The sequence below is a fragment of the Geotrypetes seraphini genome, chromosome 12 (genome assembly GCF_902459505.1).
Source record: "Geotrypetes seraphini chromosome 12, aGeoSer1.1, whole genome shotgun sequence".
In the NCBI taxonomy this organism is placed as follows: domain Eukaryota; kingdom Metazoa; phylum Chordata; class Amphibia; order Gymnophiona; family Dermophiidae; genus Geotrypetes; species Geotrypetes seraphini.
Window position 1 is genome coordinate 4861866 of NC_047095.1, and position 17593 is coordinate 4879458.

Sequence of the window (17593 nt, forward strand, 5' to 3'; positions counted from 1 at the left end):
GTCCTGACTCTACCAGACCCACCCAAAGGTATAAATTATCCTTCCCCTCTCTACACGGTATTTGCTATGCAGGTAAACTGGGAAAATCACTTCTCTACAGAATCACAGGACTTTGGAATGACCTTACTACCCCGCTGCGGAACCTGGGCTTCCTCCAATTATTCCGCAAGCAACTGAAAACCTGGCTTTTCACTAAAATGTAATTCTATCCCCCCCTTACTCTTCTCTTCTATATATAAGTTCATGTAAACCTTTTTTTTCCCTTCTCTTCCTATATTTTAAGTTCTTGTAAACCGTGCCGAGCTCCACAACATCCGTGGAGATGATGCGGTATATAAACTTAAGGTTTAGTTTAGTTTAGTTTAATATCAAGTATGATATGACTGGACGGTAAACTCTTGCTCCAAGAGGGGATTTCTTCCTCTTCAGAGTTTCACTTCTCTGAGCGTATTCCATGTAGGTTCACTCTCCAGAGATTGCTAATTTTTTGTCAGTCTTATTTTTCCCATATTAAGACTTTACTTTAAGTATATTTAGTATAAATATACTACCCCAGATTTTGGGTTAGTAACTTTTAGACATGGCAGCAAACCCAAATGAATTGCTAAACCATCACGAAAGTGGCCTTTCTCATGAGTGACTTGTAAATCACACTTGAGTCAAAGAAAAATTATCTAAAATTGACAAAAATTCAGATACCTCTTGATCATTTCTATTTTTCAAATGGAGATTCATCTCTCTTCTATTTTTCAAATGGAAATTCATATCTCCTACTAACAAGAGTGAGTCAAAACCTAACAACTGTTGTGATTTAAATTCAGAAAACACCTGTTTTACACAAGAAAGCATTTATTGTGCCTTGAATACAAAAGAACCCGCAATAATAACATTAAAAAATCCTATAAAAATTATAGCTAGATCTCCCCCCCCCCCCCCTTTTCTCTACTCTAGAAGAACTCAAAATCTTGTAACCTAGCGAGCAAAGATCATTTAAAATAGAAATATCCACCTCATTTATCCAGGTCTCAAAGATCATGCAAATCCTAATTGTAACTCATCAATTAAATCTTTAATAATAATATTGTTCTGATCTGGTGTTGAAATACACACAAGGACTCGGAACAAAAGAAGGCTCATCTTCTATAGTTGACCTGGGTAAATAATGAAGAGAATTAAATTAACTTTAGGTCTAAATATTTTCTTATAACTCTGAGTTGGTCAATAACCAATAAGAACCTAAATTGGTTTATATGCACTGACACTAGAAAAAAATGAATTGCAATATGTCCAGGGTTGGTGGAATCTTAACTTATAAAATTTAGAGGATGGTATACCAGCATAGGAAGCAACACAAATCACTATTGCAGGATAGAAAGGCCAGGAACTTCTCTGCTCCAAAGATATTATTCTGTCTAAAATCTGCCTGTAAATGTTTTAGGTTTCAAAATACTTTATAACAACATATTAATTTCTAAACAGAACCAGATAAGGTTGAAAATGCCCAATTGATTTTAATTACACACAATGCTGTCCGCATTAAGTGTAAAGAACCAAAGATTATAAATGGTCCCAAACCCGAAGCACCATTTATACTGAAAAGGAATGAGGAGATACTTCGTCAATCAGATTGTAACTTCAAAGTTGAGGATCTCTATTATCTACATACATATCATTTTGAGGTAAAGTAAAAAATTTATGTTTGCCATTAATAAATTCAGATTGCTCATAAACTATTCAGGAATCAGTATTTGGAATTGGTCATATTTTATCTTGCTACCATGAGGATTATGGCATTGAGATTTTTTGCTAAATCACATCATATTTGTTTGAGGAATGCTACCATTCTATTACAGGACAGATTTTTATTTTTATTGTGTATGTTTTAATTGCTGTTAGCATGGGTGAAAATTATTAATGTGGGCTACTTTTAAGTCGAGCTCTTTTGCCAGAAGTTGGGTTAGTTTAGCACAGAGTCCCATTTTATGCAATGAGACCATGTGCTAAAATAACCTAACTTATAATAAAATAACTCTACTGTACTAACGCAAGAACTAGTGTGCAGCGAGGGGACTTGCAAATCCAGACAAAACTTCAGAGTGAGAAAAAAATGATTTAAAAACACAGCAGTTTGGATACTGTTTCTTCACAGGTCTCCTCTTAAAGGTTTAGTTTTTATAGAAAATACCACCTGCTTCCAAGGCTCGAATTAAACTCAGTCAAGGTTCTTTGTTTACCTCCCTTCCCTTCCATAACAAAGCAACACAGCTCCAGTGAACAGCTTTAGAGAGTATCTGGTCACCACTTTTAATCAGGTGCTGGAATACAGATAGAATTTCCTTATAGCAGTCCTTTACTTTAGGCAAAACAGACTAGCCCTTTTTTATTATTTTAAAAATCTCATTTTATTTCTGTAAAACGCTTTGTAATTTGAAAAGCGTTTAATCAAATTATTTGAATAAACTTGAAACTTGAAACTTAGTTTCCCCAGGTCCTACCTTTAGTCTGGGCACCCTCATTCTACCTCTGGCTCTTCCTTTTAAGTTCTTCTGAACTACTTCCTTGGGTTTTTTTCCCTCTTCTCACCTCCCCCTCCCTAAGGCTGCCTCTCTACCCTTGCTTTGCTCTAAACTGATCAGAAGAGGGAGTACCAGGTTTTCTCAAGGGACCATTTCAATCTGGGGAGAAGAGCTATGTACGGGAAGGGGGGAAGGTTTTATAGTCTGTCACACCTGCATAACCAGCCCATGTTGATAACTACCTCCTTTAATACATGGTAACGTAGTAACATAGTAAATGACAGCAGATACAGACCTCAACAGTCCATCCAGTCTGCCCGACTAACAATGAATGTGATATAAAATACTTGATCATAGTCTTTCATGAATATAGGCTGTAGAAGTCTGCCTAGAATTGCTCTTATGTTATGATAAAAGGGAAAGGGTATGGGATTTGACATACTACCTTTCTGAAGTTACAATCAAAGCAGATTACATGTTATATATGGGTACTTTATTTTGCACCTGGGGTGGTGGAGGATTAGGAAACCTGCCCAGATTCACAGGAACTGTGGTGGGATTTGAGCCCAGTTTCCCTGATTTATAAGCTACTGCATTAAACATTAGGCTACTCTTCTGCTCCATCTATTGGAGTAGCCTAATGAAGCCAACTCCAGTTTATCCAGATCATTTGCAGGATACCCATTTAGCATCCCACCTTGACAAAGTTAGCTTTTTTTCAAGTCTAGAATCTTCACTTTTGAATAAGCCCTTTTCCATGTGTGTCTTAATACTAAACCACATCATTCAGTGATCACTGGACTTCAGATTATCACCCACTGGAAAAACTCCCCCCATTTGTAAGCACTAGGTTCAATATGAGCCCATCCTGCATGGATTCCATTATGCACTGCAGGAACAATTTTCACTGTATAGAATCCAGGATCTCACTGCTTCTAGAAACACCACAACAGGGATGTTCCAATCAACATTCGGCATATTGAAACCAACTTTTGGTAGTATTTCTCTTTTAATAGCTGTATTATAAGGGGGTGATATTCAGCCGGTGGCAATCAGTTAATTAACAAATGCTGTTTAAAATGGCATCATTAAAGCACATATCGGAGCATAAATAATACATGCAGGAATCACACCTATGTAGGTGCTTTTGTCCGATGAATGCAACGGTGGGCGTGGCTAACTTTAGAAGTGGTGTTAGGTGGCCTAAAGCGCCTATGTAGGCATGATTCACGACAAAGATAGGCACTAAAATGTAGGCCCGGAAAACTCTGGCTTACATTTCTGGTGCCTATATTTCATGGAGGCGCAATTCTCTATAATGTGCTGTCACGTGATTGGCACACGATCGGCAGCTGCTTTATAGGCAGCTGCCGATATTGGCGCCCTATAGAGAATCTGGGCCTGACTGTCACTGCTAAAATTATGCCCAGATTTTCATTGCTGAGCTATGTCAGAATATCAGCATTAAATATCTAGGTATGTGTGGCCAAACAGCACTTAAGCACAGGGCAGGATTAATTTTTTGAGGCCCTTTAGGCACACGAGTACACTGGGCCCCCTAGCCCTGCCCTGCCCATGGCCCACCCTTACCCCGCTCCCATTCATTTACCTGTTTTCTTATTTGCTTCTTTATTTCCACCTGTATTTTTTTTTATTTTATTTTAAAATTCAAAACAACAAAGATTACCCAGTACCAGTGTAGTTTTAGTTCTATGGAAGCCCCAAAAATCTCTGAACAAGTCCCCCCCTTCCTTCCCTTCCCAACTACTTGCTCAGGACTTTAACTCTGAACCCTTTCCATATGTATATAAAAGTGTTCAAATGCATTGTAAAGCAGTAATACTATCCGAAACATAAGTCTACATTAATAACCAAGTTTGCAACTCCTCTCAACTTCCTCACTCTATTTTGTCCAATTGTAATCCATATGTATGTATAAACAACCAAATCTGTAACTCCTCTAGTATGTTCCACTCCATGTATGTTAATTTGCAACAAAGCAACAAGGCAAGCGGTTAAAACCCCTAGAGATCTTGAACTGGTTTACCACAGGGAAGGAAGGTGCACTGGAGCTGACATGAGGTAGAAACAAGAAAAAGAAAAGGGCAAAAACTTTGCACCAATCTAAGTCATACATACCTATGATGTGGATTGGAAACTCCTAGCCCATAGAGGGAGAGCTAAACCGTGAAGTTTGCGATCCTTATTCAGAGAAAACTTGGCACCATTAAGCACAAGCAGGAGCACTCCGATGCAGAGTAAACATCAGTGTTGTGATCGCTGCACTAAAGAGTGAGCAAAAAGATGAACAGAGAGCTCAGGGTCCAAACATCAAATGGTCAATGGTAAAACTAGAGGGCATAATTTGAGGTTATAGGGAGGAAGACTTAGGAGCATTGTTAGGAAGAAAAAAAAAAGTAGTACATCTGGCTTTAAATTCACTAATACAGAGAGCAACTAACCACTAGGGGAAGGGAAAGGAGATGGGACTTGATATACTACTTTCCCCTTCCCCTAACTGCTAAGCACAAACATTTCCCCCAAACTTCATCACCCTACAAAGTAAATTGGGGAGTGGGAGGGGTGAAGAACATAAGAACATAAGCAATGCCTCCACTGGGTCAGACCCGAGGTCCATCGTGCCCAGCAGTCCGCTCACGCGGCGGCCCAACAGGTCCAGGACCTGTGCAGTAGCCCTCTATCTATACCCCTCTATCCCTTTTTCCAGCAAGAAATTGTCCAATCCTTTCTTGAACTCCCGTACCGTACTCTGTACTATTACGTCCTCTGGAAGCGCATTCCAGGTGTCCACCACACGCTGGATAAAGAAAAACTTCCTAGCATTCGTTTTGAATCTGTCTCCTTCCAACTTTTCTGAATGCCCTCTTGTTCTTTTATGTTTTGAAAGTTTGAAAAATCTGTCCCTCTCTACTCTCTCTATGCCCTTCATGATCTTGTAGGTCTCTATCATGTCTCCTCTGAGTCTCCGCTTTTCCAGGGAGAAGAGCCCCAATCTCTCCAATCTTTCAGTGTATGAAAGGTTTTCCATGCCCTTAATCATTCGTGTCACTCTCCTCTGGACCCTCTCAAGTATTGCCATATCCTTCTTAAGGTACGGTGACCAATACTGAACACAGTACTCCAGGTGCGGGCGCACCATTGCCCGATACAACGGCAGAATGACTTCTCTCGTTCTGGTCGTAATACCCTTCTTAATAATACCCAACATTCTGTTTGCCTTCTTTGCGGCTGCTGCACATTGTGCTGTTGACTTCATTGTTGTGTCCACCAGTACACCCAAATCTCTTTCAAGGTTACTTCCCTCTAATACTAATCCCCCCCCATTTGGTAGCTGAACATCGGGTTCTTTCTCCCTATATGCATGACCTTGCATTTCCCTACATTGAAGTCCATCTGCCATTTATTCGCCCACTCCTCCAGTTTGTTTAGGTCCCTTTGTAGGTCCTCACACTCTTCCGCATTTCTAACCCTTCTACAGAGTTTAGTGTCGTCTGCAAATTTGATAACTTCACACTTCGTCCCTGTTTCCAGGTCATTTATAAATACATTGAACAGCAGCGGTCCGAGTACAGACCCCTGCGGAACTCCGCTCGTGACTTTCCTCAAGCCTGAGTAGTGACCCTTCACTCCAACCCTCTGTCTTCTGCCTGCCAACCAGTGTTTGACCCATCTGTGCACGTCCCCTTCCACCCCGTGGTTCTACAGCTTCCTAAGTAGCCGCTCATGGGGTACCTTGTCAAAGGCCTTTTTGAAGTCTAGGTAAATGATGTCTACGGGTTCCCCTTTGTCCAACTGACTGTTTACCCCCTCAAAGAAGTGCAGTAAGTTTGTTTGGCACGATCTTCCCTTGCAGAAGCCATGTTGGCTCGCTTTCATCAGCCCATTTTTTTCTATGTGCTCACAGATGCTGTCCTTTATCAGTGCTTCTACCATCTTGCCCGGAACCGATGTCAAACTTACCGGCCTATAGTTTCCCGGGTCTCCTCTTGACCCTTTTTTAAAGATAGGTGTAACATTTGCTATCTTCCAGTCCTCCGGGATCTCTCCAGTTTTCAAGGATAGGTTGCAAATTCGTTGGAGTATTTCCGCTATCTCATTTCTTAGTTCTTTTAGTACCCTAGGGTGGATACCATCCGGGCCTGGCGATTTGTCGCTTTTCAGTCTATCTATCTGTTGGAGGACATTCTCATGGCTCATCTCTATTGTTGACAGTTTTTCTTCTTGATCTCCATGGAAGATCACGTCGGGTTCTGGTACACCGGATGTGTCCTCGCTTGTGAAGACTGATGAGAAAAATTTGTTTAACCTGTCGGCTACCTCTTTTTCCTCTTTTATCACTCCCTTTAAGTACATAAGTAGTCGCCTCCGCCGGGGCAGACCAGAGGTCCATCCTGCCCAGCGGTCCGCTCACGCGGCGGCCCATCAGGCATATTGCCTGAGCAGCAGTCCCTGACTAATTTTATGCCTACCTCTACACTTATCTCTAAACCTTCCACTGCTCTTATCTGTACCCCTCAATCCCTTTGTCCTCCAGGAACCTATCCAGGTCTTCCTTGAAACCCTGTACTGTGCTATTTCCTATCACGGCTTCAGGAAGGGTGTTCCATGTGTCCACCACCCTCTGTGTGAAAAAGAATTTCCTTGCGTTTGTTCTAAACCTGTCCCCCTTCAATTTCATCGAGTGACCCCTTGTTCTTGTGGTTTCTTTCAAATTGAAAAATCTGTCCATGTCAACCTTTTCGATGCCCCTCAGGATCTTGAAGGTCTCTATCATATCTCCTCTGAGTCTCCGCTTCTCCAGGGAGTCTCTGCTGTCTCCATCATCCAAAGGTCCTACTTCCTCCCTTGCCGGTTGCTTCCCTTTAACATATCTGAAGAACGATTTGAAGTTTTTTGCCTCCCTGGCCAGCCTCTCTTCGTATTCTCTTTTCGCTCTCCTAACCACTTGATGATACTCTTTTTGGCTTTTCCTGTGTTCTTTCCAGTTCTCCTCAGTTTGGTCCTTTTTCATTTCCGGAATGATTTTTTCTTGTCTCCTATCGCTTTCTTCACCTCATTGTTTATCCATGTGGGATCTTTTGCTCGGTGTTTTTTTTTTTGCACCCTTTTCTAAATCTGGGGATGTACATATGTTGCGCTTCTTGCACTGTACACTTGAATAGAGACCAGGCTTGCTCTACGGTTTCTGCTTTTCTTGAGCTTTTTCTGAGTTTTTTTCTTACCATTTCTCTCATAGCATCATAGTTCCCTTTTTTGAAGTTGAACGTTGTCGCTGTGGTTCTTTTCCCTTTTGCTGTACCTACTTCTAATTTGTACTGGATCATGTTGTGATCGCTGTTTCCCAGTGGTCCTACTATTTCCACTTCCTTTGCTGGTCCCCCTAGTCCATTGAGGATTAGGTCAAGAGTAGCATTCCCTCTTGTTGGTTCCTTGACAAGCTGATCCATAAAGCAGTCCCTCACAGCCTCTAAGAATTCTGTTTCCCTTGCACAGTTGGAGTTTCCAATACTCCAGTTTATCCCGGGGTAGTTGAAATCCCCCATTACTGTCACGTTCCTGTTGTTGCCTTCCCGCCTCAATTCTGCTGCCAGATCTTTGTCGTTTGCTTCCGTTTGTCCAGGTGGACGATAGTATAGACCCAATCTTATGTCAAGGCCATTTTTTCCCGGTAATTTAACCCATAATGACTCCAATCCTTCCGCCTTTGGTTCTATATCCACTGCGGACGAGGGAATGGTGTCTTTTATGTATAGTGCTATTCCTCCACCCTTCTCGTGAGTCCTGTCTCTTCTATAGAGTTTGTACCCTGGCAGTACTACGTCCCATTGGTTATCCTCGTTCCACCATGTTTCCGTGATTCCAATGATGTCTAGGTCCTCTTTTTTGGCTTTGACTTCTAACTCTCCCATTTTGTACTTTAGGCTCCTTGCATTTGCGTACAAACAATTTAAGTCCCGGTCTTTTCTTTTCTCTGCTTGTTTTTCAAGTGGTTTGCTCCTCTTGCCATCCCCTATTTTGGCCACCAGTCTCTGATTTTTGTTCTTTTCTTCCTCGTTTTTTGATACATCCTTTTCGTCCGCAACCTGATTTTCCGATTTCTCCTGTTCCTCTAATTTTATCTGTTTGCCCCTCTTGTTGGTCAACAGTTTCTGTTGTTCATCTCTTGTTTGTTCCCAGCATTTTTCCTGCTCAGTATCTCCTTTGGATACTCTTGTCCGAACCGTCGACGTCAGGTCGACTGTCGGCTTTCCCCTTCTTCTCAGTTTAAAGCCTGTTCAATTCTTCTCTTGACGTTGTTTGCTAGCAGCCTTGTTCCTGCCGTGCTCAGGTGTAGACCATCCTTCCTGAAGAGCTTGTTCTTCCCCCAAAAAGTTGTCCAGTTCCTCACAAAAAGGAATCCTTCTCCTTCGCACCATCTCCTCAACCATGCGTTTATTGCTTGTAGCTCAGTCTGCCTCTTCACGTCTGCCCTCGGTACTGGCAGAATCTCTGAGAATGCTATCTTCTGTGTCCTCAGCTTCAGTTTCCTTCCTAGGTTCTTGAACTGTTCAGTTAGCGTAGTCCTGCTGTAATTTCTCCTGTTGACATCATTTGTTCCCACATGGATTATCACTGCTGTCTCTTCTGTTTCTGCTCCGTCCAGGATCCTCTCGATTCTGTCAGTGATGTCCTTCGTTCTTGCTCCTGGGAGACAAGTCACTAGCCGATCTTCTCTCCCTCCTGCTACGTGACTGTCCACTTCTCTCAGGATTGAGTCTCCCACGACGACTGCAGTTTTCCCCTTCTTCAGCTTTCTCTCTGGTCTCAAGTCTGTATCCTCGGTGTGGTTCAGTACTTCTCTTCCGGGATACCGGCCAGTCTTCACCCTCTCTGCTTGCTTGAGTCTTCTATGCGGTCCTTCATCCTTGACGTCTGTTGGTTCTTGTCTTCCATCTGTTGGTCCCTGTCCTCCATCTCGTGTAGACGTAGCTTCCTAGCTCCAGTGCTGCTGCTGATCCTGCTCTTCTACTTGCCTGTAGGCCTCCTCGATGAATCTTTCAAGCTCCCTTACTTGATCCTCAATGTGGCTCTCTCTTGAGAAGAGAAAGCGCCTCAAATTTTGAAGATACCACAGGAAAAAACAATACTCTTGGACTTTCACTTCAAAGATTCAGGTCATCGGAACGCATTGAAGACATAGCAGCCAACTCTTCTACACACCTAGAATAGTATGCAATTCAAAATCACCCCTTCCTGGACACAGTGAAGGAGTTTGCTCAATACAGAGTGTATTCAAGTATCCAATCAGGCAGTAGAACACTCAACTGTCGGTGGCCAGTGTTCGAATCCCACTTTGCAAACTAACTTTCTTTGCGACAAAATTTTCCAAAAACTAAGAATCAACTAGATTTTACTAGAATGTGAGTCAATTTGGGCAAGAAAATAACTCCTATACCTGAAAAGGCAAGTCATATCTAAATGTAAACCAGCACCTGTGTCAAGGTGGTCCAGTGCTAGTCTCTGTATAAAAGAGAAACCCCTGTTCCAGTCTCCCTCCCCACCCCACCCCACCCCACCCTACATTACCTTACCTTATTTAACTGTGAGGAGACCACGAATAATGGGGAAGGGGAATTTCCCCGCTGGTCCCCACTCAACACGCACTGCCATCCATTATTTTACAAGCAGGATGCCAAAAGTCTTAAAAAGGCAGCACAAGTCAGGAGGGGAGACGTACGGGGCTCTGGTGAAAAAAGCTGCTGCTCCCAGGAAATCTCTGCAGCAACCAGACATGGTTTGACCCAAACGAGACCCACTCATCTCCAATCCAGGCCATTGGCATATCCAGTATCCAGGAAGGTCCTGCGATGACTGTGTCTGCCGGCTTTGCTCAGGAAGAAATAAGTGACATCGGAGGGGGATGAATCGGTAGTCATCGTGGGACCTTCCTGGAGCAGTGCTGGCCGTGTTGATGTTGATGCCAGGCCAGGTGGGGGGAGGGAGGTGTTGTATTACTGTTGGTGATGGGGGTCCATGTTGTGTTGCCTTTGATGTCGGAGGGGGGCCCATTGCTATTGCCGTTTGGAAAAAAAAAAATTGGAAAGGTAAGTTGGCTGTTTGCCCTCCTTCAGCAGGCCCCTCTTACAATTTCAGTCCCTAGGCACGTTCCTACTGGGCCTACCCATTAATCTGGCCCTGCTTACACATATCCAATATGTGCTGATATTCAGCCATTAACCAGCTGCGTTAAACCAGACAAAGAAAGGATTGCTATTTATGTGGTCCTATTTGCCCGATTAATCTAACTCATTAAGGGCTCTTATCCAGTTAAGTGCAGACTCTGCCCCAGTTCTGTCCCCAGACTCCCCTCACAATAGCTGATTTTGGTTTTAGTAGTTAGAGAGAGATATTCAGCAAAATCATCCAAATAAGAGTCGCTGAATATTTCCTTGGGGCCTGGTCAGTGTGAGTTAACCAGATAAAAGCCTCTCTTAATTTGTTAATACACTTTGGATATCAATCCCTGAATGTCTTCAATTACCATATTTTTCACTCATTTAATGCAAACCTTGCACACTCCCTGCATAAGTAGGGTTACCAGATTTTCCAAAGGGCCCCAATAGCCCCGCCCCCAGGCCTGCCCCATTCTGGCCTTCCATGCACCATTCTGCTCAAGGCCCGCCCCACTCCTACGACCCGCCTCATGCCCCATCCCCCTCAACCTGCACGAGCAACGAGCGACATTAGATGGCATTTGCGCATCTGTTGGTGTGATGCAATGACTGTGTGACGTTGCTGCGTTGCATCCATGCATGCGTAAATGCTATACCGACATCGCTCATTGCCAGAAGCTTTTCAAAACCCGGACAAAGTGACCCGCCTGGGAGCATGCTAAGTGCTTCATTTTGCTCATTTAAATTTAATGGTTAAAGAGAAAAGAATATGCAGAAACAACACAATAAAATGAATGTTAAATTAACTTCTATACTGCCAATAGAATGCCTGCAATATGTTTAGCACATGCACAGAAATTTAATTTTAAAAAAACAACCCACAAGAAAAAGCACTGGGTTTTTTTGACCAGTGATGATGTTCAAGCCCCTTTAAAAGTGTTTTTATAAGCAAGTCTTTCAAGCACTTGGGCGTTTGAGGTCTTTTCCTGGTCTGAACTATGATCTAGAATTAATATCAAAAGCAACTCAGAACAGTTTACATCATTTCCATTTTAGATTTACCTTAGAGTTTATTTGGATTTTTGATAACCCATAGGAAACCCCTAGGGATTCGAAGGTATGCTTCTGCTCCTGTAGAATTTTGAGTCCATTCGATTTGAGGCCCTCCTTAACATATAACGCTATGCCTCCACCGATTCGATCCACCCTATCACTATGATAGAACTAGTACCCCAGTATGACAGTGTCCCATTGATTATCTTCCTTCCACCAGGTTTCAGATGCCTATTATATCTATCTTTTCATTTAGGGTAATATCTTCTAACTCTCCCATCTTGTTTTTTAGACTTCTGATAGTTGCATACAGACATTTCAAACAGTGTTTGTCATATCTACTTACAATTTGCTCAGCAGTTGGCATAGATAATTTGCAATCTTTAAAATCAGCCTGCTCTGAATTTAAGGAAACCTGGTCTACTGTGGTCTATATTGCAATCTCACTATTGATGTGCTCTGTCTTCCCTTTTATGATATCTTTTGTCCCGAATCATGCTCTTTTGAGTGATAGTCGTCCTTCCCCCAGTTTCTAATTTAAAAGCTACTCTATCTCCTTTTTAAATGTTGACGTCAGTGGCCTGATTCCACCCTCCCCCTTCCCCAGTATGTCGCCCAGGCCCTAACAAATATTAAATTTAATTTATTCATGAATTTATAATGCGTGTAACTATTGGGCAGACTAGTTGGACCATTCAGGTCTATATTTGCTGTCATTTACTATGTTATGTTACTCTCACCAGCTTTTACAAAGCTGCGGTAGAGGCTTTTACAGTGGATTGGTGAGATAAATGCTCAGATGCTCACAGAATTCCTATGAGCATCAGAGCATTTACCTCGCCAACCAGCGGTAGGAAGCTCTACCGTGGTTTAGTAAAAGGAGCCCTATGTTATTAATGACTTATTACACAAATCAGTGGCTCAGGAGTAAACCATCTCTGTGATATTTTTGTGATTTGTTTTGGTCATTCTCTAATGCAGAGGTACCAAAGTCGGTCCTCGAGGGCCTCAATCCAGTCGGGTTTTCAGGATTTCCCCAATGAATATGCATGAGATCTATTTGCATGCACTGCTTTCATTACATGCTAATAGATCTCATGCATATTCATGGGGGAAATCCTGAAAACCCGGCTGGATTGCGTCCCTCGAAGACCAACTTTGACACCTGTGCTCTAATGCATTCATGTAAACCAATTGCTACAAACACAGATGAATTATCAGGAGATTGGAACCTCTACATGTCTTCTAAAACCCCTTCTGCCTTTACTAACTCAATTTTTTATAATTTTTTTCTTTGTCTCAGTTGTTTTATGACAATAGCTTTTACAATGGAACTCCAACTAAGATTGAATGTACCACAAAATGTAAGTACTTGAAGAAAATTTGAAGTAATATGAAACTACTGTACACTATTACAGAATATAAAGTGTTGATTGCTTTATTAAAAGTATTATTTCAAATTCAGAAAATGTTAGTTTTAATTTTAACGTGTATAAACATTTCAGACAGGATATATCCAGTATTACTGGAAACACATAACAATAGAAGCAAGTCTAAAATGTTTAACCTCAGGGAGACCTATCCATGTCCTGTGCAGAAATTTTAAATGAGCTGAAGGAAGCTGAGCCATTTAATCACATGGACAGTACTGGAATATTAGAATGACAATTTTCAAAAGCCATTTTATCTTTAAAAATGGCTAGTACCTGGAAGACTGAGCTTTGCTCAAGGAAGTATTGTTAATTATGTCTTGAAATCATGCTTTGATCAGCCTAACTTCCCTCCTGTGTGTTTGTGAAGTGTCAATCTGTTTAATTTTCCTCAGGTTTCCTCCTGTGTGTTTGTGAACTGTGTGTTTTGTGTGAGATGCCTAACCTCATGGTTTTATCAGCCAGACTTCCCTCCTTTTTCCTCAGGTTGAGTGTTGAAATCTTTCTCAGTGTATGTTCTAAATCTCATTCTGATGCTCCAATAGCCTTTCAAATTTCACTCTGGTGCTCCAGCAGTCTTATGTAGTCTGAGTTTCACTCAGGTGCTGCTCCAAAAATCTTTTCAACCCCCCCTCCAAAAGACACCCCCCCCCCCATGAATTTTCCCAGACTTGGCACCTAGGGCTCCTTTTACAAAGGTGCGCTAAGCATTTTAGCGCACACTAACCACACGCTAATGCGTGCATGTTAGTCTATGAACACGTTAGCGGTTAGCACGCGTATATATTTAGCGCATGTTAAACATGCGCTAAAACGCATAGCACACCTTAGTAAAACAGGGGGTTAGCTAAATCGCTTTTTGGTACCCTAAAATGTAACCTCTCCCCCATTTCATCAAAATCCTTAGAGCTGTTTTCAAGATAAAATTTCCAAACTAACAATTATTGCTCTCTTTATAGTTTAGGATTTGTTCTGGGAAAATTGTCTACCCCATATAAAGGTATGAGTACCCATTTTGTAGAACAATTCCTAGGGATAAACAAAGGCAAAAAAATAGGTTTACTTTTGGATTTTTAAAAGTTTTCTCAAATTTTTAATATTTATTTTACCCCCCCCCCCTTAACATAGCCATGCTTCCAAGCAGTGTGAGCTAAATGCAGAGCCGTCCATAGGAATAGAATGGGCGGTTCGGCATTTAGTTCGCACTGCTTGGCAGCACGGCTTTATAAAACAGAAGGTTAGTTTGTTTCAAGCATTTTTAATATGCACATATCAGTTGTGTACTATGAAGCTCATTTTCAAAACAGAGACATTCAAATCACATCCTAAAGTGGCATGTGGACGTCTTAATCATCAATGTGTCCAAACTGCCATTTTTGAAACTAACTTTCTAGATGTTCTGCTAGGCTTTTTGTTGGCAGTGCATCTAAATTTGAAGGAGGCATGTTGGAGGCGTGCAATAATTTAAAATAAATACTTTTTAAATGGGTGGGCTTAAGGTGTGCCTAGCGCTTGGACATCTTGCAGCGATAATCAAACATTTACCAGGATGCCATTTAGATGTCTGGAGCTAGATCGGTTTTAAAAGCACGTAAGGGCCAAGAAGGTACCAAATTGACTGGAGGAACTAAGTCCTGACCTCTAACTACCACAAAGATCTGAAAGAAACAGTACATAGTCTCTAGAATAGCAGCACTTAGTATGGGAAATAACCGGGAATAAACTGGTGGGTGGTGTAGTGAACCATAGAGAGAAGGAGCCAGGCCTTTAAGTCATTCTGACCACTACATTTAGGGTGGAAAGTGTGAACCCACCAAAACCCTACTATACTGCCATATAGGTGATACCTACAGGGGTATTGTAGGTTTGGGGGGAGTTTTGGAGGACTTAGCATTATAAAGGGGGGTTATGGTGAGATGTATACCTGGCACCCTTTATATGAAGTTCACAGCAGTGCCCTCTAAGAAGCCCCACTGCTCTGCTGGCATTTCTGTGTGGCGAGTGTAGTAAAAATGCTGGCCCTTCCTACATCCCAAAAGCTTGTTCTGTGAGTTTATCATTTGGCAATTACCAGCCAATTTGCTACTGTTCAGTTTGTCAAATTGACCCATTACAGAAATTTGTATAGTTTCTCTGATTCATCAGAACTGAATGCTTTTTCTGGCACCGGCAATTCCCACACATCTTCCTCATTGAAGACTGAAGCAATGAATTCATTTAATCTCTCTGCTATGGCCTTGTCTTCCCTGAGAACTACTTTTATCACTCAGATGTCTAGCGGTTCTACTGATTCTCTTCCCGGCATCTTGCTTTAAATATACCTAAAAAGGTTTTTACTGTGTATTTTTGCTTCCAGCGCAATCTTCATTTCAAGGTATCTCTTTGCCTTGCATTCGATTTGACATTCCTTGTGCAGTTTACAATTATTTTCAGTCGAATCCTTCTTCCACTTTCTGAAGGATTCTCTTTTAGCTCTAATAGCTTCTTTCACCTTACTCATTAACCACACTGGCTGCCCTTTTGGTCTTCGTTCCTCCTGTCCTGTTGATCAAAAATTGGCCAAAAAAAGTAGATGCACATAGTGGTTTTGAAAATGGATATTTGGACGCACTACTCAGGATGTCCAAAGTCAGATGTTGATGCACTATCAAAAATGACCCTCAATGTTTTCACTCGTAGGTTGATGCAGATTGCCTCCCCTCTTTTACAAAACCGTGCTTGCGTTTTAGTATTGGTCATGCCAGTAACAGCTCCAACACTCATAGAATTCCTATGAGTACTGGCGCTGTTACCGCCATGGCCAGCACTGTAAATGCTAGTGCGGTTTTGAACTAAATTTTTTTCTGACACACTAATTAGCCAAATGTGCACCGACAAATGTACATCCCTAGAAATTTCTCACTCTTACTGGTAAGGACTGTGTTTCTGATTGTAGAAGAAGATAATAAACATTGGAAACTTATATTACAAAAGAAAAGGCTTTAAACGTATCACTACAGATGATACTTCCACAATGTAAAAAAGTTGAAATAATGGAGTCAATATTCAGACACAGAGGGGCATTTTCAATAGTGTGTATAAGTCCGACTTTGGATGTATCCTGCAAGAAGTTCAAATATTGGGAAGGGGAACATCCATTTTCTAATTTTTTTTTTTTTTTTAAATTAACGATTTGGACGTCTTGGCCCCTAAAGATGTCTAACTTTTTGGGCCATTTTCGAATACAAAAGTGCCCTGAGGACCAGCCAGCACGGCTTCAACAAAAGAAGATCTTGCTTCATGAACTTGCTGCACTTCTTCGAGGGAGTAAACAGGCAGATAGACAAGGGAGACCCAGTCGACAATGTATATCTGGATTTTCAGAAGGCGTTCAACAAGGTCCTGCATGAACTACTACTTCGAAAAATTGTGAGTCATAGAATTGAGGGTGAAATACTCGCATGGATTAAAAACTGGTTGGTGGATAGGAAACAGAGAGTGGGGGTAAATGGACAATACTTGGACTGGAAAAGCATCATGAGTGGAGTGCCACAGGGTTCGGTACTTGGACCCGTGCTCTTCAACATATGTATAAACGACTTGGAAATTAGTACGATGAGCAAGGTGATTAAATTTGCAGATGATACAAAGTTATTCAGAGTAGTGAAGACACAGAAGGATTGCGAAGACCTGCAACATGACATAAACACGCTCGAGAAATGGGCCGCGACATGGTAAATGAGGCTTAACGTGGATAAGTGTAAGGTGATGCATGTCGGTAACAAAAATCTTATACACGAATACAAGATGTCCGGTGAGACCCCCCAAGAAAGAGACTTGGAAGTACTGGTCAACAAGTCAATGAAGTCGTCTGTACAATGCACGGCGGTGGTAAAATCGGCGATCAGAATGCTAGCAATGATTAAGAAGGGGATCACAAATAGATCGGAGAAGGTTGGTTATCATGCCACTGTACCGGACCATGGTACGCCCCTACCTGGAATACTGCATCCAGCACTGGTCGCCATACATGAAGAAGGACACGGTACTACTCGAGAGGATCCAGAGAAGAACGACTAAAATGGTTAAGGGGCTGGAGGAGTTGCCATACAGTGAGAGATTAGAAAAACTGGACCTCTTCGGCCTTGAAAAGAGGAGACTAAGAGGGGACATGATCGAAAACATACAAGATAATGAAGGGAATAGACTTAGTAGATAAAGACAGGTTGTTCACCCACTCCAAGGTAGAGAGAACGAGAGGGCACTCTCTAAAGATAAAAGGGGATAGATTCCGTACAAACGTAAGGAAGTTCTTCTTCACCCAAAGAGTGGTAGAAAACTGCAATGCTCTTCCAGAGGCTGTTATAGGGGAAAACACCCTCCAAGGATTCAACACAAAGTTAGACAAGTTCCTGCTGAATCAGAACGTATGCAAGTAAGC

The 17593-nt window shown here is 41.9% G+C and overlaps 1 protein-coding gene across 4 annotated transcripts in view; it reads left to right on the forward strand.

The window, feature by feature from the left end:
• PTPRC (protein tyrosine phosphatase receptor type C) overlaps positions 1-17593 on the forward strand; it is a 294186-nt gene that overhangs the window by 201097 nt on the left and 75496 nt on the right. For all 4 annotated transcript variants that reach the window (XM_033916186.1, XM_033916189.1, XM_033916188.1 and 1 more), the window contains 2 exons: positions 1480-1679; positions 13047-13107. In XM_033916186.1, the coding sequence (XP_033772077.1) occupies positions 1480-1679; positions 13047-13107 (261 nt within the window). The remainder of the gene's footprint in view (positions 1-1479; positions 1680-13046; positions 13108-17593) is intronic.